Here is a 21991-nt window from a genome sequence, read left to right on the forward strand (position 1 = left end):
TTGGTTTGCAAATGAACAACTGCTCACAAACACGCCTGTACTGCAGAGTGTGCATTCTGCAGATAAAACATGGTTTTGAACTAGGGTTAGGGTTTAAAACTAGGTTTCAAATTAGTGCTAGCTATGCAAATTAGCGTTTTGGGGTTTTAAACTGCAACTTGGATATCAAAGTGGGACACTAAGCTAGTGTCAGGGTTTCAAAAGTCAGGGTTTCAAACTTGGGCTAGAGTCTCAAATTAGGGTTTTAAACTATTGTTGGGGTTTTAAATTGGGGTTTCAAACTAAGTTTAGAGTTACAAAGATAGGTTTTAACTAGGGTTAAGTTTACAAAAATGCAATATATATATATATATTAGAAAAATAAAACATTTGAAACTACAAAAAAAAGAAAGTAAATTAGACATGGGTAGGGCGGGGGGGGGGGGGGGTTCATAGATATCCTGAGCCTTTTGCTTTGTTCAGTGCGTGAGAAGAGACAAAAGTTGTGATACCATTCATGAAACTTTTCTCACTTTGTTTTTGTGTCTTCTTTGAAAACAATGGGAAGAGCTACTCAACAAGGTGCGAGACGTCACCCAAACGGCACTCATTTCCTCACCGCACCTCCAACCAAACGGGTATTACAGACGCCATCGCATCCCATCTTTTTCCATTTGACTTCGCTTTCAGCCGCTCTCTTTCCTGCCACTTGGCAGACATGCAAATGATCCTGTCAATGCAGCCCCCCCCCACCCCCCACTCCTCACCTCGCGGCTCCCGGCCAGCCCTGCAAATAAGTCATACCCATTCGCTGGAATGGGGAGGTGGGTGCGACCCGAGCTGGCTGTCACAGTCCATTCTGCTTCTCCTCAGTCACGCTGGAAAGAGAAGTGAAAGAAAAGAAGGCAGGAGAAATTGCTGTTTGGCCGCCGTGTAAAGCCGCTGATAATGACAAGCGCTTTGGCATCGTTTACGCCAAGACATTACTAATGTCACATCCGCAGAATATTTACATGTGTTAAGGATGTCTTGCAGGAAAATTGTCAGGGTTCTTATCAATATAACTGTCAGTAAACTATAACAACAATATATATTAACAATAGTAAGTCATTTAAAATTAAATGAAAATTGACTTTTAAAAAAGGACAACTAAAATAAACACTAAAATTGAATAAATTACCCCAAATAAATAAATAAATAATATGCCAAATATAAATCAAAGTCACTAAAAACTAAATGGAAAACAAATGGAATACTAGTAAAACTGAAATACAAAAAAATCGAATAAATTGCCCAAAAAATGAAAAAGAAAATACAAAATATAAATGAAAATTACTAAAATAGAATACTCTAAAAAAAACAACAAATAACTAAAATTAGTAAAGAAAACTAAAAAACATAAATTCTCATAATTATAATAAAATGAATACAACCAAAATAAAATTATTTAAAATGTGAATTAAAATCACTGAACTAAAAATAAACTTAAAAAACATAAAATTAATAACATTAGTAAAATTGATTAAACATAATAAAATAAAAATATTATCACAAAAATATATGTCTAAATCATTAACATATAATGAAAAACACAAACAAAACCGTTTGACTAACAAATGCATTAAATGGATAAAGTAAATAAAAGTACATGGAAATAACTCAAATAAAGAAATGAATAGAAATGCAAACATTAAATAAAATGGACACAAATAAATGAAAATACGAGATTACATTCATAGAAGACATATGGAAATTTTCCCTTTGTCAAAGATATTTTTTTGACAGACCAATGGAAGCTGAGCATATACATTAAAAAAACAAAACATTTATGTGCTACTGTACCTAATGTTTTGTCCTGTCAATGTGTACGCTGCTCTTCTCGTGTTCAAAATACATTTGAGGAATTTTTCCTCAACTTGAGTATTCAAAATGAATCTCATCAGCAGCTGTCTTTTGTCTTTTTGTGATTTTTATTTATTTATTTATTAATCTTTGTCTGTTTAAGGATGCAGAATGCATTCACGCTTGTTGAGCTCGGCGGGCGTGTGTGACGAGCCTCCATGCTAAATTATTCCTCAGGATTTTTCAAAAGCGATCCGACTCCGCCGGTTGACTTTTTCACATTGCCTTGTCAGACGCGGTTTTGGCTGTCATGCTGGGCCGCTCACGCTTTTTAACAAGACGTTTTAACACATTCCTACTCTAGTTTTTTTTTTTTTTTCGTTCAGCAACGTTCATCCGATGCTGGGCCTTAGCATGCAAACTTTCCTCTTTGTTCTCTTTTCAAGGGGATGGGTGCAAGGGGGGTTGGTGTTGATTTTTCATAAGAAATCATGCAGAAACTTGGTAGAAATTCTTAAAGCCTAATGCAAAGTGAGAAGAACTTTCTGAAAAACATGACTACATTAGCCGCACTCGGCACGAGGTGTTGAGGGTACAATGAAATCTAAAGACTCTTGGGGCAAAAAGTGCTGTCGAGAGCATGGCGATGAACTGTGGTGTGGACACGGCATCATTCAAACTTGTGACAACTGACCCAAAATACGCTGCAGGCCGTGGTGGTGTTTCTGACAAAGGGTGTCTTTCATTTGTTCAGTGTACAATAAAATTTCAAGACTATCAAGAAATGTGAGAAATGTGGAACCCGGTGTCAGCAATCTTGTTCTCATGTTCTGGTGCAGGATACAGTGAGGGTGTCAAGAATCTCAAGGCATTCCGGAGGGAAATGTGCTGCCCTATGGGTCATGTCAGGTAGGGTGTCCAGATTTTCAAAATTAAAAATCGGGACTCTATAATTTAGCTGAAAATCAACTAAACAATAATTTATCACCAGGAATTATTTATAACACATTTAACCGCTAGTCAATCTGGTGGTGTTATTACTTGAGCTAATGCTAACCTTATCTCGGTTGGCAGTTCAACAGCTGTAAATAAGAAAAGATAATAAGTGCACCCACCTTTATCCAACTGTTTTTTCTCGATTCCAACCGGTATTGGAAGCTCACTGTGCCGTTTAGCCCACGGCGGTCCCGCGTTGTGGAACTGGAAATATACGAACAGAAAAGTACAGCTTGCTTAGGACGACCACAGCATTAGGATAGTAGGACTACATTTCCCACGTTAGACCCGGAAGCAGGAAGTAGTTCTGGTATGACAAAAACACGCCTGGTAGTGTTTTAACGGTTAAATTCCTTTTTAACTCATTCACTGCCATTGACAACTCATTCGAACTATTTCAATTAGTTAAAAAAAAAAAAAATCCAATTTTGCTAACAAGAGTATGAAAACTTAGAAAAAAATATATTGTAAATTTAGAACAGATCGTTAATTAAGTCATGTGATTAATTACAATAAAAAATTTGAATCGCCTGACGGGCCTAATTTAAAAAGAACATTAAAAATAAGGGGTGTTTAATCGTAATTAATCGCATAATAATTTTATATCTGTTATAAATGTGCAAAAAAAAAATTCTAGGTTTTTATAAAAAATGAAATGAAATGAAAAAAAAAAGGTAGTAATTTCTCCTCCAAATGGCATCCCAAAAGCAAAGACCAGAAACACGAACCATTCACACCTTTCCACCAGAACTGCTTAATGTGTTGCCGTGGTTTTGGTCTATTACACAAAACACACTGCGGAATGTGCAAGGCACAATGAAATCTGACTCACAAGGCAAAATGTGTCTTGCCGAGTGGAAGGAAATGAAACATTTGGTCAGTAGCAGGTACACTTGAAAGCTGAGACAACAGTTTGCTCGTGTGTAGTGGGCCAAAATATGCCGCAGGCCTTGTTGTATCCTGCGGGCGGTGAATGTGTGCATGGCAAAATCAAATTTTAACACCATCAAGGCATTCTGGAGCAAAATGCGCTGCTATGTTTAAAAAAAAATTCAGTCTTGGTCAATAAGTAAAACAAGCCGGAGTCTGCGAAAGCACGCACTACCTATAAAGCAGACACGGTCTTCAAAGGCAAACCAGGCAACAGATGATGTTTTTCGCCAGTTTTCACTGGGAAAATAGTCCGTTTCATCATCTCTGAGGCTCGAGGGTAAACGGAGTAAAAAGGTGGCACAAATCAAGAGCCGTGCTTTTCTAGCAATTGGCAGCCGAAACACGGAAAAACAAGAGAAAGTGCTTTAGAAGTAGCTCATCGATTGCTCTCTCCAGATGAATTGTTTCAATCTAAATGAAATATTAAAGTTCTGTGGAGCATTTAAATAAAATTGAGTTGAGTCATTTTCCTAAATACATTTTAAAATGCTGCTACTGGTCTATAAATCATTGAATGGTTTGGGACCTGAATACATTACGAAATGCCGATTGAATATAATCTGAGGTCTGCAGACGCGGGCCCAGGTTTCAAAGCAAACACGGTGACACATCTATTAGCTGTTATGCTGCACACACATTGAATTAAGTTGGCAAAAAAAGAGAAACCGGGCCTCGAGTACAAATGCTTGAGTTCATCTTAAAAGCTATGCCCCTCCCCCCATACCTTTGATTAATGTATTTTAAATTCACTAGTGACTTTATTTCCTTTGCTTTTTAACTCTTTGACTGCCAGACGTTTTCAGAAAAGGGATGCCGTGGGTGCCAGCCGATTTAAGCATTTTTGACTGATCTTTCAAGGGCCACAGAAAATGATGTGTTTGGACTATGGAAACACACATACTACCAAATGAAAGATTGGACTCTCATCTTTCATCAGAAAAAAAAGTTTGTTTCTACCTTATTCCGTTTTTCAGTAATCAACAATAGAAAATGGTTAGTTTCACCTCTGTTTTGAAAAAAAATGTCTTTTAACGTCTTTGGCACTCCATAGGATTTTACTAAACGTTATTTAACGTTTTTGGCAGTCAAAGAGTTCATGTCTTAAAATCTTTGCAAATATGTTTAAAAGTTGTTAATGTTAATAAGCTACTTTTTTCTCTTTGCTTTATGAATGTCTTCAGTTGTTCTGTTTGTAAATACTTGAAGTTGTTGTGCTTTTGGTTGCGTGACGCACATTGAGTTGTTTATAAATAAAGCTGACTTGACTTTCCTAAATCGAAGTCTTTTCCCCCTTTATTTTTTTTGTGAACGTCCAGGTTTGAGTTCAACTTGGCCACTGTACCTAACAGAGGGTGAAAAGCTTGCCAGTATATTGAAGTTGGCGTGAGAGTGAGCTAAATAAAACAATGGGCCAGAATGACGCGAGTGGGAAAGGTGAAGCTGGCGCATGCCGAGGTCACGCCGCGGCCGGCCTCCGCGCACGAGGCGGCCGGCCTAATGAAGAGGAGGAACGCCGGCGTGCCGTCCGCTGCCAAGTTGGACGCGCTGAGCTTTGTCAATGCTTTTGTTTGTTGCCAGGTAAACTTGCAAATGCGAATGATAAGAAGTTGGGGAAGGGACAAACTTTTGGTAAATTCAACCCCGAAGCCCGTTTAACTCGGCGTCATGAAATTTCGTTTCCCCGTCAATCATGAGTACACCCACAGAAAAGTCTCAAGAACCCATGTCAGAAGAGATGGAAAGTCCACCATTTTTGTTTTAAGCAGCCATTTTAGGGTTCTTTCAACCATGTCCAGGTTTGTTGTAGAGGCTAAACAGACGGGAAATGCTCAAGTGTGAAAATTAGAGCTTGGACTCGCACCCAAAATCTGCGTTCTCTATTCATGTCCGTGTAAATGAACGAATACCGAATGAACTCGATTCAGTTACTTATTGTCTTTTTGCCAAATCCGTTTTTAAAATCCTTTCAGTTTGATCTCAATTGTAAATACGGTGTCCAAAGTGATTTACAAAGTCTCGTTCATTCGAAGATTTGAAGACGTATCGACGAGGTAAGACGAGGTATTGATCTGGAGTGTTTTCGGGTTTAACTGAAAAGGTTTTCCTTTTTTATTTTCAAATAGCTTACTTCAACTTCAATGATCTTTCGTCATACCCTGGTTAAGGGTCTAATCCAGAGTGTTTTTCTTGCTTTGGTCCAGTAAAGCCAATAATGTGTTAACCTGCCGTCTTTGGTCTGGCCGGCATCCAAGCGTCCAAACAACAATTCACACGACACATGCTAATCCCACATACGAAAAAAATGGAGACATCAGGAACACGTTCTGACTCAAATCTGCAAAATTCTGGTATGTTTGTTATTAATGGCCAATTTGCATCCCTGTTCGTGCACAGACCGAGTGAAAACGTTTTTGTTTTGTCACGTGGACAACAGCAACGTTTGATGACTTGCCATAAAACAAAATTGTTTCATTCCCTGGAACTCTTTCAAAAGACAAACCCTGAAGCCACAAGCAACAAAAGATTGGGACGCACCCTTGCCGGAGAACTCATAGCAAATCAGCCATTTTGGTTTAAAGGGGCCATTTTAGGGTAATTTTCACCATTTCTAGGGTGTTCCTCAACTATTTTGTTCGATTTGTACCACATTTAAACCAGTTTGCCTAACATGAAATTTAGCAACCGTGTCTATTACGCATCAGCCGATTTTGGCATTTGCGACGTGTCGCAGCACTAAAATTGCTCCTGACAATGATTTCTGTTTATGTGTATCGGCAATAGGCACGACCTTTTGTTGTTATTCACCTGTTGCTGCATTTTGGTCATTGCGTGATGGCAAAATGTAGTGCATAAGACTCAGAAGTATAACAACAGAACTCCACAAGGTCAGCGTTTGTCCAAATGTCCTGTACCTGTTTTGTAGAGAACACGCACATGGAAGAACACAAACGAAATGAAATAGCGCAGCCTTGCCCCGTGAGTTGCGTTTGTGTGCGGATAATGGATCCCGTTGAATGCAGAACATGAAGGAGCCCCCGCTCCGTCATTTCGCCGGCCGATAATGCGAGATAATGTGATCACGCCGGGCCGCAAACAAACACAAGATGGCTGCACACCTGACCTCACCCTCTGCGAGTGCAGACAGATAAAAGGATGTTGTTCTCAATGCTATCGTGTCCCCCGTCGGCATGAATAATGAAGGACGTGCACCTTGTTTATCTTTCAATTCAATATTTACTCCTTGTCAGACGCATTTGGGGGCTTTTCATCAGCGCCGTTTTCTTTTTCTACCCTCCACGGCATTTGTCCTCATTGTTAATGTTTGATGAACACCACAATAAAGTGCTACGCTGTCTCTACCTGCGCCCCACTTGTGTTTTTATTATTTTTTCTCCCTGTGGACCGACGCCAGCATCCCGCTAACCCCCTAGCCAACATCCCGCTTCCTCCCGTGAGACCCCACCCCGCCTTTCCCCTTTATTTCCCATCACTTCCTTTTGTTACCCTCAAGGTAAATTTGGGATGAATTGAATTAGGCAAGGAAAAGTAGGTCATCGCTCCATTGTGTTGTTAGAGTGAAGGTTAAATCTGATGCTGGTGAATTCCCAGCAGTCAGGCAGTGTAAAAAAAACAAAAAAAAAAAAACAAACTGGTTTCAAGCAAAGTTTAAGCTTTCAAAGTAGGGTGTCAAGAAAGGGTTGCGGTTTCAAGATGAGGTTATAGTTGTAAAGTAGGGTTTCATGTTATGTTTTCAAGACACAGTTGCAGTTTCGAATTTTGGTTTCAAGTCTAGGTTACTGTTTTGAACAAAGGCTAGAGTTTCAAAAATGGGATTCAGGGGTCCAAGAGAGGATTACAGGTATAAATGGTGTTTTAACAGTTTGATAAAAAGGGTTGAATGTATGGTTTTCAGACGACTGGGTTAGGGTTTGCGAGTTGGGGTTGGGTTTTAACATATATTTTCAAGCCAAGGCTACAGTTTAAAAGTGGGGTCTTAAGCCTATATGTCACCTGAAGCGGCATTTTTAACACATTCTCACTTTCGTTAGATTATATTGCGTGGCTTTGCCTGATGAGGTGTCTGGTGAGTGCAGGCCTGTATGATTATTCCATTAGGGGGGTAAGCCCACTTTACTTGTCATCAAGTGATCTTCCAGTAGACGCCACTCTACCTTTGACAACATGTCACATGAAAGCTTTGAAATGTGAAACTTTCAACCTTGTTTGAAACACTAACATTGATGAAAGCCTCATTTAAAACACAGGCCGTCTCAAAACGTAACTAAGCTTGGAAGTATACAATACTTTCATATGCGATACACCAACCCTGCCTTTAAATCTTAACCCAATCTTGACCTCCTACTTTGAATTGAAACCCTAAACTAAAATTAAACAGGCAATGCGACTGACTTTTATTTCGGGAATTCACCAGTTCCAGGTTTTATTCAAAACCTTTTTGGACCATTTTGTTGACGTTCCCACACAATTTTTTTTCTTTTTTTCTTTTCTCAGGAGAGCTCAGTATTGTTCATTCGATTTGACATCATCATTGCTCTCCTTTTTTTTTATTTAAACAAATACATTTAAAAAATTAAAAAAAAAATTTTTTTTCCACACAATTTAAAGGGTGTTCCTCTCTCCACTCTTGATTTTGTTTTTAAAAGTCTTCCCTCCTTTACATCATTTCTCGAGCAGGGTGATCAAAACTGTGTCCTCTCCCTCGACCATTCATTTGTTGATTTGTTGCTCGCGTGTTGCAACAGCACAAACGCGCCCTACTAAAAAGTCACCCAAAAATTACCTTGAGGCTGTGCAACGTCCAACGGCCGCCGTCTAATTACTGACTTTGATTACTCCCCATTTTGTGTTTTAGCGAGCATCCACCAACAGGCGGGTGCTTGGTAGGGAGAGGCCATCGCCATTGATCGCTTCACTTTCCAGCCTCTAATTGAGCCAAATGGGAACGGCAGTTGCCAGAGTTCACTCTCCTCCAGTGTTAACATGCCCGTCCGCCAGAGACCCATTCAAACCAAACTCCTGCGGACACACACACAAACACGCATGTGTGTGTGTGTGTGTGTGTGTATATACATACAGTACATGCTCACTCGTGATGAAGGCTGGACATTACAGATGGGCCCGCAGATGCTACAGGGAATGAATGCCGTTGTCTAATGGCGCACATCAGAGCTGTTATTTCTTCACAACGCAACGTGTGTGCGTGTGGGTTGGGAACTGTAATTGCCAGCGTGTGCCATCGGCGGGGCCTCGTCATTAAAATTCACACGTGAACTCGCCTCCGCCGGTGTTGGTAAGTAATTGTGGTCAAGCGGATCTGACGCGAGGCGTAAGAAGGGGGGCCCCATCCGCGGTCCGGTCGCTTGGTCTTCAAAAGACGAAAGCGCTAACGATGTCAAACCTTTGATTACAGTGAAACACTTACAGGCTTGAAAAGAAGATGTTAAGGCTTAAAGAAGAGAGAAGAAGTCAGCGAAGGAGAAGTCGGGGTTAGGGTTTGAAGTCGGGTTTTGAATTCAGGATTAGGGACGCAGACAAGGTTGTAGGGTTGTACAACAGGGTTAGGGTTTCAAGTTCGGTTTTTAGGGCCTAATTAGGGTTTTTATTAAAGATTAGCATTTCAATACAGAATTAGTGTGTGGAAGTAGGATTTGAAGACAGGATTAGAGTTTAAAGACAGGATTAGCATTTTAAACCGTTACTGCATGTTCTGTGTTTGTAACCAGTTTGCATTCTGGCTTCACTCCAGTAGTATTTTTTTCAGCCCCGTGTAAAAAATGTTCTTTGTTTTTTGTCCTGTGCCCCTAAGATTTTTTTTTTCTGGTGAGCTTCCTTGCTCTATTGTCCCATCACTGAAGAAAAATGTTTTTTTTTTTTTTTGATTTTTTGTTGTGGGACTTTTGCTTGCTTTTTCATCTGGCACCAGAGTTTTCGTTTTTCTTTTTTTTAAACCAGTTTTGTATTTAACAGTTGTATTTCTTCCTTTCATTTATGAAATAAAGGCTGTTGCTCTCATATTGCTTTGATGTCCAACAAGTCGCAATCCGTGACACAAATAAGAGCGACGTTCCAATGAGGTTGTCACGATAGAGTCGGGCTACCAAATTAGGTTTTGAAGTTAGGGTTTAAAGCCAGAATTAGGGTTTCAAACAAGGGTTAGAGTTTCATACTCACTTTTGAAGCCAGGTTTAGGGTTCTTAAATAGCATTAGTGTTTGAAACTAAGGTTGCAACTCAATGTACTTTACGTAATTAACAAGTACATTTAAACACATTTACAAACAAAAAAACTAATTACATCTAAAAAACAAAGTACAGAAATAATTGACTAAAATTACTTAAGTCATGTACAGTGCAAGCAAAGCTTAAGGATTTAAAACAGGATTTCAAATAAAGATTAGAGTGTCAAGTTGGGGTTCAGATCTCTTTACAACAGCGGTGCTTGAGCCTTATGAAAACTGCCTAGCAACAGATGACATGGCAGATGACATTTACACCACCTACTATATCAGTTATATGTACTGTGGCAGTGAAAAGACTCATTTGATCTTTTTTTAAATTTGAGTTCTTTAAACTTAGGCCCTCATTTACTGTAACCGCACGCAATTGAACCCCATCCACTCAAGAGGGCTCCGGACCGTATTGATTACGGTCCCGCATTAAACATTGAAGTCATCACCGCGCCTGGTTAAATGATTGTATAATGAATAATAGATGAGATTGAAAGGCCGGGAAGGGTAATAAATGGTTCTGGGTGATATTCATTCAAGTGCTGTGTTTGACTTTTTCAAACTGCTCCCTGGCATCATAAATCAGATGAGAGGCCCGTTTAAAAGTTTATGACACACATTTGTGTCACAGATTGTTTCAATGCGTGTGTGTTTGTGACAAGAGATGGAGGTGGATAAAATGCAAGAGCAGGTGAGTGCCTCATTTGCCGACCCACAAAATGGCCAAAAGTGTTGTTTACCCGTTTTCTCAACCGTTTACAAGTTTTGTTGTCTAAGATGCCACAAGAGGGCACCAAAGTCAACGAAAAAAGGAAAATAGAACATTTACTGGTTCTGATCTACACCTGAAGACAAATGCAGTTCCAGTCTCTAGATGTGTGTTTAACGACATCTTAAAGCACGCAGAGGAGATCTTGCGTCAAGCAAGTGAAAGTGTTGTCTTTGTGTGTGTGTGTGTGTGTGTGTCACTTGACGTATGTAAATGTGCGCAAGGCCCGTCGTAATTTACAACGCGGCCGCTGTCGCGTCTAATACATTCCGCCGCGTCTCAGTGTTTATCATGTCAAGACGACTTCACTCTTGTCCCTCTTTAGCCTCGCCAGTCTTCCGTCTCCGCGTCCTCCCTTCGGGGGGCTGAAGAGGAGGAGGGCGGGGGAGGGATGAGCGAGACAGCTCGGTAATTAGTTCTTGAGCGTGCTGTGGCTAAATATTCCCGCCTCGTGGCTTCCATCCGAATCCGAGAGCTCTGATCACAATCCAGACTCCAAACTCTTAACAAGCAGCAGCAGGGGAAGGTTAATAAATAAATGAAAGTGTCTTAATAAAACAACAAGTGCTTCACTTTAGGGTATCAAAGTAGGGGTTATTGTTTAGGGATTCAAATGAGGGTTTGCGTCAGGGTTGGGGATTTAAAAGTTTCAGGACAGGGTCATGGTTTTAGGTTTCAAGCCATGGAGTTTTAAAATAGCGTTTAAACAATTGATCGAGGTTTTAAAGTAAAGGTTTCAAGCAAGGGTTTAAATAGGGCTTCAAGTAATAGGATTTCAAAGTAGCGTTTTAAGCCTGGGTTAGGGTTTCAAAGTATGGTTTCAAGCAAGGGCTAGGGTTTCAAAATGGGCGTTTCAAACCAGGGTTAGCGTTTGAACCCAGCATTGGGATTTCAAACAAGGATTTCAAAATAGGGCTTCAAGCAATAGTTGGGGTTTCAAAATAGGGTTTCAAGCCTAGGTTAGGGTTTAAAAATAGGGTTTCAAGCCAGGGTTCTGGTTTCAAAGTAATGTTTCAAGCCTAGGTTAGGGTTTCAAACCAGGGTTAGCGTTTGAAACCAGCATTAGGATTTCAAACAAGGATTTGGGTTTCAAAGTAGAGCTTCAAGCAATAGTTAGGGTTTCAAAATAGGGTTTTAAATAATAGTTAGTGTTTGAAAGTAAGATTTTAGGCAAGGGTTCGGGTTTAAAAGTAGTGTTTCAAACCAGGGTTAGGTTAGGGTTGAAAAGGAGGGTTGAGACATCATTAGAATTACAAACATGGATTTAGGTTTCAAAGCATAAAGCCAGGGTTAGGGTTTCGAAAAAAGGCTTTCAATACTGAATACTAAATAGGGTTTTATGACAGGGTTGGTCTTATTTGCAAGATTTAAGTGTTTCAATTTGGGTTTTCCAGCCAGGTTTAAAGTAGAGTTTTAAAGACAAGTTAAGGATAAAAAAAAAAAAAGGTGGCGTTTTCAGCAAGGGTTTCAAGCGAGTGTTGAGGTTTCAAACAAGAATTTGGGTTTCAAAGTAGGATTCAGGTCAGGATTAGCCAATCTGGGTTATGGTTTACGAATTCATTCTGGTAAAAGAGGTTTAATAAATAAATAAATAAGTCAATAAAAGTGAGTCAATAAAAGAAGAAGAGATGGAAGAAGACTTTGAAAATCGGCCATTTGTCAGCCGTCAATTGTCTCTTGCTGTGGCTCTCATTTAGCCAGATGATTGCCTCGCGCGGCCCCGGGGAGCCATTGCCAGCACACTCTATTACTTCCTGCAGCACTTTACTCTCCCGCCAATATCAAACGCTCAATAACAACAGGACGGAGCAGCGTGTAAACTCCTCAAGTCTATTAGCTCGACGCCGATTCATCCCAACAGCCAGCGTCGATACCAGGGAACCCCAGAGGAACATTATCCATATTGAAACAACTCGGGAGGCTCGTGCCAGTCGGCTGCATCGGAGGCGGCGTAATGAAAAATGTCGGCGGCGCATAAAAAGAGAGCTAATAAAGACGGAGAAGTAACGAGCAAACAAACTAACTTTGGGGGGTTGACGGAGCCGAGCGGGGGAAAGCGAAGACGTGGCACGAGAGTGACTAAAGTAGAGTTTCAAGTCAGAGTTTGGATTTCAAAGACACATTTGAAAGAAGGGTTTAAAGGGACACTTGACTCATTGAGACAGTTTCAGCAGCATTTCGTCCAGAATCAATTTGATGACGCCATTATTTTTCATGTACAATTATTACGTTTAAAAACAACATTTTCCACTTGCTCTCGACTGAAAATGACATCACCTGTGCTGTGGAATTAGGTAACGGCCAATCATGACTCACCTGTTTTCTGGGTTTGGTCAGCAAACTGAGCCATGATTGGTTGTTAACTAATTCCTCAGCACAGGTGATGTCATCTTCAGTCAACAGCAAGTGGAAAAATTTTTTTTTTTAAGGTATTCAATTCTACAAGAAATTGGCTGGCAACCAGTTCAGGGTGTAACCCGCCTACTGCTCGAAGCCCCAGCTGGGATAGGCTCCAGCATCCCCCCGCGACCCTTGTGAGGACGAGCGGTTAAGAAAATAAATGGATGGATGGATGAAAAATAATGAAGTTATCAATTTCTGAATATTAACTTTTTATTGCTGAAAATGACTTAATTAGTCAAGTATTCCTTTAAGGCACTTTTTTTAAAAAAATTTTTTGAAAGGTATTAATTCTATATGAAAAATAATGAAGTTACCAAATTCATTCTGGACAAAATATTAACTTTGTACTGCTAAAATGGCTGAATGAGTCAAGTATCCCTTCAAATTTAGGTCGGCACGTCCTTGGTTTAAAGTATTAGAGATAGGTCAGTGTAAATGTTTCATTTGAGGTTTTCAAGCCAGGGCTGCGGTTTTAAAGTAGCGCTTTAAGACAGGATTCAAAGCTAGATTTCAAGGCAATAATGACAGTTAGAGTTTCAAAGTATGGTTTCAAGTCATGGTAAGGGTTTTAAATACTTAAGGTTTCAAATAAGATATAGGGTTTCACAGGGTTTTAATGCCAGGGTTATGGTTCGGGGTTATTGTTTGAAGTCCGGGTTATGGGTTTCGAAATAGTGTACTAAAAACAAGTGTAGAGTTTTAAATCATGGTTAGGATTTCAAGACAGAGAGTCCTTCTTATATAGTTGGGCAGGCCCCCTGGGGCAGGAACTTGGCTTTTTTTTGCCGTACAAGAATGAAGTGTAATTGCGCCTCCGCTACAGTAGGTGGCAGTGGTGTTTTCATTGTCAGTGTGTGCGCAGGGAGTGTAAACCATGTTAACTCTTTGACTGCCAAAAACGTTAAATAACGTTGAGTAAAATCCTATGGAGGAGTGCCAAAGACGTTAAAAGACGTATTTTTTTCAAAAGAGAGGTGAAACTAACCATTTTCTATTGTTGATTACTGAAAAATGGAATAAGGAAGAAACAAACTTTTTTTTCTGATGAAAGATGAGAATCCAATCTTTCATTTGGTAGTATGTGTTCTTCCATAGTCCAAACACATAATTTTCTGTGGACCTTGAAAGATCAGTCAAAAATGCTTAAATCGGCTGGCACCCACGGCATCCCTTTTCTGAAAACGTCATTTATTCAGCTAATTCCGTGTGTTTGTTTTCTTTAATGTGAATGAGATTACAATGAATGACATTACAGTATTTCTAGTTGTGGCGGAGAGTTGGGCATGTGCAAAATAGTTTCTTCTTCTTTGAGGAGTGTAACCAAAAATAATTGAGGACTAGGCAGGGGTTGGTGTTTGAAAATTTGTGTTAAAGCAAGTGTTAAAGCACAATAGTCAGGATACTCACAATAAATTTATTGCACTTTTGTCTCTTTGGTTTCCTAGACAGGAGGCGGCACAGAGTTGAGTGCGTTGGAGGGTAAAGCACATCGGTGCCGTTTCTGGTCCGCAGCCTCTCAAAGCTGCCCGAACATCCTGTTGCCGTTGAGACCCGCAACTGGCTGCCATTCATTATTAACGGCTGGCATTCGTCGGCTTGTCTCGACATCACCTGAGAAGAGGCCGCACGCGCTGTAAACAAAAGATGAAAAAAAGCCTGTGAGCCTGTCGCTTTTCTTATCGCCGCCTGTCAACGCCGGCAGCCGCAGGGTACTTTGGAGATGCCCTCAAGTAGTAGATAGCAGGACACCATGGTGACTGTCTCCTGTTTTAAAAGCAATAGAAGGACCACAACAAAGCCAGAGCGCCTGACAGGCAGGACGACAAATAGCCGGCCGACCCCCAAAGCATTCAAGTGCATTGAAGGAGAAAAAAAGAAAAAAAAAAGATGAGCTGGTGTCTTTATAATTCATGTCAAGAAAAAGAATGATGTGGCTGGAGGATGATTGGCTACCTTTCTCGTGCAACAAAGACACAAACTTTCAAGTATTTTGTGTCGCTACATACGGTATATTTGCAAGGTTTCAAGCTAGGATTAAGGTTTCAGTATCAAAGTAGTTTCAAGACAAGGTTGTGGTTTCAGTTCCAGCAGTTATTAAGCCGGGGTTCTGCTTTTAACTCTTTGACTGCCAAAAACGTTAAATAACGTTTATCCTATGGAGGAGTGCCAAAGACGTTAAAAGACGTTTGTTTCAAAACAGAGGTGAAACTAACCATTTTCTATTGTGGATTACTGAAAAACGGAATAAGGTAGAAAAAAACTTTTTTTTTCTGATGAAAGATGAGAGTCCAATCTTTTTTTGGTAGTATGTGTGTTTCCATAGTCCAAACACATAATTTTCTATGGACCTTGAAAGATCAGTCAAAATGCTTAAAATTGGCTGGCACCCACGGCATCCCTTTTCTGAAAATGTCTGGCAGTCAAAGAGTTAAAGAATAATTGCTTAAAAGTCAAGTTGAGTCAAAAATGTTCTCGACAATATTATGTTCTATGCGCCCCCACTAGTCTAAATATGACATTGGGTCAGTGGAAAGTATTCAAACAAGGGTTCCATGCCAGGATTATGGTTCTAAAGTAGGGTTCAAGCCATGGGTAGGGTTTCAATGCAACAAGTGAAATCGGTTTGCAAGTAAATTTCTTGACATCATCCTCGCTCACCACATTTGTACTTGCCGGCCAAATTAGCATGTGAGCCTCCTCCTTGCTGAGGGTTATTTAGGAGGGAAGAAAAATCAATAACGAATCACTTCAATCGCAGACAGCTCTCTCTGAGGGTTTGAGTAAGAGGCCGGCAGGAGCTCAAACCTGGGAAACTTAAAACCCAAAAGCTTTTAATTTCGAGAAATGTGCTCAGGTAAAGCGAGTCCGTTTACAGCAGACATCTAAAAAGATGGAATCGATAAACATAATTATAGAGCCGATGGTGAGCGATAGAGAGCGCTGGATTAAAGCCTCGACAAAACGAACCAATAGTGATTGGATCCTGGAGGAAATGTATGGAATTAGGCAATATTACTGGCAATAATTAGGGGATGGGCGAGTACCGATATCAGGTATCACGATCAAGCTGATACTGTCTTTTTTTTTTTTTTTAAACAAATCTGACATTGAGTTAGTCCTCCTCAGCAATAGTTGGTGATATACTTGCAGCATTTTTTTTTGGGGGGGGGGCGGGGGCTAATTGATATTGTACAATTTACAACAATAGCTTTTCTTACCACCAACGTCACAATATAACGAACGGACAAATTACTAATTATAACATAAAAAAGAGAAGCAAAAAATACAACATGTTTTTCGAGCAGCAAAGTTCCACTAACGTGCCATTATGCTCGTCCCATTAACAATTTAAATCTGGCCCAAGTCCAACAACCTTGAACGCTCGCATTCGCACCCCAAAAAAAAACTGCGACTAATCAAACGAGCGGTCAAGGCGACTTATTTTGAAAAGGAGCCTCAGGAGAAACGTCCAATCAAGGTCACCGGCCCGGTCTCCGCCGGGACAAACCTAATAGATTTGAATTGCATTACAGGCGACCAATCGGGCCGCAAATCGCCATCGCGCGACGCGTCGACAACGATTCCCCAAGTATGCCAGCGATCAGTGAGCAACCTTGAAGAAATGTCAGCCGCTCGCCGCATGTGGTGTGTGTTTAACGGCCAGCCGGCGGCGGTACGCGAGGTGCCCACTCGAGTGTGGATCAGCGTGATGGGGGGGCGGCGGCGGTGGGCCGGTGCGGCGTCTTTGTCAAAGTCACTGCTCACCTCCTGCACCACCTTCTGCCCTTTTTAATACGATTGAGCTACGAAGCGAGCTGAATGACTGCCAGACTGGAAGACGCCGGCCGAATAGAGAGGAGGACTCTGGCAGCTGAGGTGCGTTCGCAACCGAGGCACCTCTGCTCAGGGAAAATCAGTGGTGACTTTAATTTGTTGGGGTGACGGGGGCGAATTGCGGCTATTGAGAATTGCTGGATTCAAACCGAGAGGACGGAAGTTTGCAGAATGTGAAAACAAGAATGAAAATTGACCTAAAATGACATTGGTCCTTAAGACTTTTATTGTGGGTCTTCTAATGATAGACAGGACTGTTAAATTGAATGTTGCACACTGAAAATCACTTAAAAAACAAAAATGTGAGAATTTTTAAATGAAATGGCCAAAACGACTACAGAAAGGCTGCTTCGGAGCTAAACCTTAATTGCAGATACGCGGTTTCTTTTTGAGGCGTAGCTCCTTAAGAGTTTATTGTGGATCTACTTATTGTAGACTTGTCAAACAAACCTCATTGCTAATTGAAACTGACTTTGAGGGTGAATATTCAAAAATTCTAGGGGGAAGTTTGTTATAAAATGGCCACTTTAAATTTAAATGGTAGACTTGCTGTGTCTTTTCTGGCGTCAGCTCTTGAGACTTTTTGCGGGTCTATGCTAGGCATATTTCTTAAAGTTCTGGTTGTCAAGTGAAACTGGCTTCAGGAGCTGAATTTTCTGGCAAATTATATGGGGATATTTTAAATAAATCTTCCAAAAATAAATATAAAGCCCTTTTCACACTGCACTTGATGCCAGTGTGCCCATATTAGGAAGCACTGACGTTGCAGCCTACCAGGAAATGAGAACGGTGATTTTGCCACTGGTTATACTGCACCTCGACAAGCTTAAAAGAAAAAGGAAAGCATTGACTCATTTTTAGGAGGAGGAGGACATGAGGAGCAGAGAAAAACGGCGGGAACTTGTGTAGTTTTAATCATGCCGCTACTTGTAAATAAGTCCGTCAAAATAACAGATATATCATTCTGCCATCTGCTTGTGAGACGTCAACGGCGCAACAACTCTCGACATTTTCCAATCAACGCTGCATTCTGTGGTCCCTGCCCCTCACCACATACACAATGCATTGTTTTGATGGCATGCTAAATGCAGTGTGAAAAGGGCTGCTTTAATTTTTGTAGTTCTACTGATAATAGACACATCAACCAAATATCATATTGCAAAGTGAAACTTGCACTGCGGGATGATATTTATACATCACAATATAATATATAATTACCATTTAATGGCCACTTCAATCCAAAATGGCAGATTTCTTGTCTCTTGTCATTTCTGGGTCCATGAGACCTCGTCGGTCTACTTTACGATCGACAAGTGGGTCAAATGTTAGGTTGCTAATTGAAACTCGACTCAACTCTAATCAAAATGGCTGCTCAATTCAAAATGGCAGACTTTCTGTGTCTTTCCAGGCATGGACTTGTATTTGGCCAACCAAATTTAATTTACAAGTAGTTGAGTGGAAGTTGCTTCAAAGGCAGAATTTCCCCTAAAAATCCCAAGGGGCACAACTGGGCCAATTTTGTGGGGTTTATACCCATGACCGCAACACTCTCACCACTGTGCTTCTCGGCCTAGAAATGATGATGATTTAAGCGAAATCCATACAAAGTCGAGTCACACAATCGCTTCTCTTGGTATTTCTTCTTGTCACATGATAAATAGACCTAAAAGAATTGTCAGCCAGTGCTGCAAAGTCACCATTAGTACAAGTAATAAAAAAAAAAAAAAAAGAGGAAAAAAAGTGCTTGTTTCTCCTCTGAGGTCAGGATCGCTGTGTGAGTCAAACACATTAATTCAAGCAAATGTCCTGTGGGATCACAACACAGGCATTGTGTAGTTGTTTGTTGTCGTCCGACACAATGTCCCTGTTAATCATCACAAGACCGGGAAACTAGGACATTGAGTCATCCATTAAATAACATGAGCCAACACAGCAGTTTGCTATCAAAACTATGCCGCGTTTCATGGACAAAAAAGAAAAGGTTCACTCCTGACGTTTGGCAATGATGTATTGCTCGCAATTTTCTCTCCTGTCCTTTTCAACTTATAGTTCCAAATGCCAACAATAAGTCATAAAAGCTCCAAATACAGTTTGAAAATTCACAATAGAGTTCCACGTATGGTGTGGCTGGCAAAATGTCACAAGCGCAGGTCAACGCCTGTCACGGGACCCCTGCGGTGAGCTCGTGTCCCCCCCCCCCCCGCATCAATAATCACGTTTCCACCAAGCAGTTCACTTCAGTCCGCTTTGGAAGGGGTGTGTAGCACCACCACCACTTACAACACTTCTGGTGCTTTAAATTAGTCACTTAAAACAAAAATGGCGCACATCTTTTTCTTTTCAAGCATGATTTCTTTAACTAGAGGTCAACTCACGATAGAGGTAACTTTTAAATGTCGAGGGATGATTTTTCAAGAACAATTCTAGAGGATTTTCCTCCACTTTAAAAAATATATATATATTTCAATGTCTGCAGACTCGGTCAATTACTGGAGCCCAAAGTTCAAAGCAAACATGGTGAAGCTGCATTTAGATGTTATGCTGCTCGCAAACGGAAGACGCTGCCAAATGAAGTGGTCCGCCCCGAGTGTAAATGTTTTTGACCAGGTTAAACACTTACACAGACACCTATTTAATTTTTTCCCCGTTCAAACAGTAATTTGAGAAACATTTTTATTTATTTACTTTAAAAAGTTTTTGTGTTGATGTTTTTTAATGTTGTTAAATGTTTTAGTAATTTTGCTGTTGTGTCAGTAAATGCTTTTATGCAGTGTGTATGTCCTTGTGGGAAGCACATTTAGTGACTTTGTGTATCAAATGCTGAATAAATAAAGCTGCCTTGCTTCCAGCAAACTACTTATGATAGACCTTAAAAAAGTAGCTAAAAAGGACTGGGTTTTCTGATACTTTTCTGTGTGGGTGTACTTCTGCATCTATCAAATTTGAAGGAGCAAAGTGAAACTGTCTTCTAAAGCAGAGTTGAGTAGAATTTCAAAAACAAACATTCAGAGGGGATTCCTTTGATAAAGGGGCCAATATGACTATGAAGGTAGATTATAAGCAAAATGGCAGACTTCCTGTCTGGCGTGACTTCTGGAGACTTTTTTTTTTTGTTTTACCTTACTAAAATAATGACCTATATATCTTACAGGGATGTGATTTGACCAAAGTGAAATTATCTGAAAATTTAGCCGGGAGTCTGGGGGCCGCTGGCACCCAGCTAGGTCCCAGCAAAGCCCCCCGGAGCGCATGGGTTTTCCGTGTTTTTAAGTACTTTCAATGCACTCACATGACAAAGAAATAGACAAAACAACAGCATAAATTTTCAATGTATATTGAACTATCCCATATAAAATGGCAGTTTTAGTCAACTCAAAATCAGTCACATTCAAAAACATTGGACTGCCTTTGCTTTTAAAAACTATCACTGAGAATATCATCATATCTAACTAATGTGATTACTAAGTTAACACATAAATAATGTTGAAGAGTTCAAATTTCATGAACAAATAATTGTATCATGACCAAATGAAAAGTAACTCATATTAGAGCATACCACAAATGTCTTTGTTATAGCAGAAGATGTTATCTGTCGGAGTCATTTGCATACACAATGAACTACTAAAAAAAAAAATAAAAAATAAAATAAAAAAAATAAAATAAAATAAAATAAAAATCAGAATTTTTTTTTTAGGGGGAGATAAAAAAAGCGGAATTCCGCAAATTAGCGGAAAAATCACATCCCTGATCTTAAGTTGAACAGATCACTCAAAATTAGTAATATTGAATATTCAGTATTTGGTTCAAGTTTTAGTCTTTTCTGACAATGAATAAAGACAGTTTGGGAATGGGATGTTATGTTACATGCATTATTTTCATGATGCTTCAATGAGACGTGATATTCTCATAGTGTAAAAAAAAAAAAAAAAAAAAAAAAAGGGGGAAAAAAAGCACAAAGTCCAGTTTCCCGTTTTAAAATCCTCTCTAAACTCCATGAAATTGCAGCTCTTCTGCTCTCAATGTTTTCCCAGCTTGCGGGCGTGTGGATGTGAATGACATGAACTACGCTGGCAGGCTGTCAGAAATAGATTTGGCACCACTCGCGGCTCAGAAGAAGAAGAAGGAGAAGCTGCCAAGCGAGGGCGCTTCAAGAATCGGGGCTGCAGTTACGCAAACGGCAAATGGCAACTTAGCCTCCATGTTACACTATTTTAATGCTAACTGGAGAGAGTGCACAATGAATTTGCAGTTCAAGCTGTCTTGGCACCTGTTGGCTGGCAAACGGAATCCATTACCGCTCGCTGGTGACTGTTGCAGATATTTTCTTTAACATCAAAACCAAATAAAGGCTTTCTTTTTTTCTTTTTCTTTTTCCTTTGCAACGCATTGTAAAAATGTGTTTATGTAAGGGTTATAAAGCTGCATGTGGTTGCTGTTCAATTGACTTGATGTGTCGATATTTTGCGTGTTTTTGCCAAAACTGTCGACACTACTGTTATTTTCTTTGATGATTTTTGATGTTACTGTGTGCAATTATAAATGTTATGCCTTCTTTTATATCCACAAACTTAAATCATTTTTGTTGTTTTGTATGTGAACAGTTTCTTCATCCACACAAGAAAGAAAAGTATACATTTGAATTGTTGATTTTTGATCTCCTTGAAAAAGCCCAAGTAGGGCCTACATTTTGACATTTTAACACATTAAATGAAAAGCAAAAACAATAAAAGGAGTGATTATTATTCTTTGTTATACCCCCAAAATTGTATCTGATTGTACATAAAAAAAAACTTGTGTGAAATGTTTTTTGTGTTTGTTCGATGTCTCCAAATGTTATGAAAAACATGACATTTGTTGTTGTTTTTGCTTTTTGTGTGTCATTTTTTAATCATAGTTTTTTCTTTAAGCTACATCAAAAATAAAATGTATATTTTTTAATGTCCATTGCTGTTTTAACGCCACATTATTTTCTTTGTATTTTAAATAGA

General features: G+C 39.8%; 1 protein-coding gene across 2 annotated transcripts in view; it reads right to left on the reverse strand.

Annotated features, from left to right (window-relative positions):
- Nucleotides 1-21991, reverse strand: part of LOC144049935 (uncharacterized) — a 58825-nt gene that overhangs the window by 22770 nt on the left and 14064 nt on the right. Inside the window, exons 2-4 of one of the 2 annotated variants that reach the window (XR_013293726.1) lie at nt 14577-14800; nt 2937-3021; nt 784-857 (exon numbers count right to left, since the gene is read on the reverse strand). Coding sequence is in view for 1 of the 2 variants with exons in the window: in XM_077562678.1 (XP_077418804.1) it covers nt 853-857; nt 2937-3021; nt 14577-14800 (314 nt within the window). In the remaining variant the exon portion in view is untranslated. Of the gene's footprint in view, nt 1-748; nt 858-2936; nt 3022-14576; nt 14801-21991 lie in introns of those variants that run through there. The other variant, XM_077562678.1, reaches the window with a different exon arrangement.

The sequence above is a fragment of the Vanacampus margaritifer genome, chromosome 4 (assembly GCF_051991255.1).
Source record: "Vanacampus margaritifer isolate UIUO_Vmar chromosome 4, RoL_Vmar_1.0, whole genome shotgun sequence".
NCBI lineage: Eukaryota > Metazoa > Chordata > Actinopteri > Syngnathiformes > Syngnathidae > Vanacampus > Vanacampus margaritifer.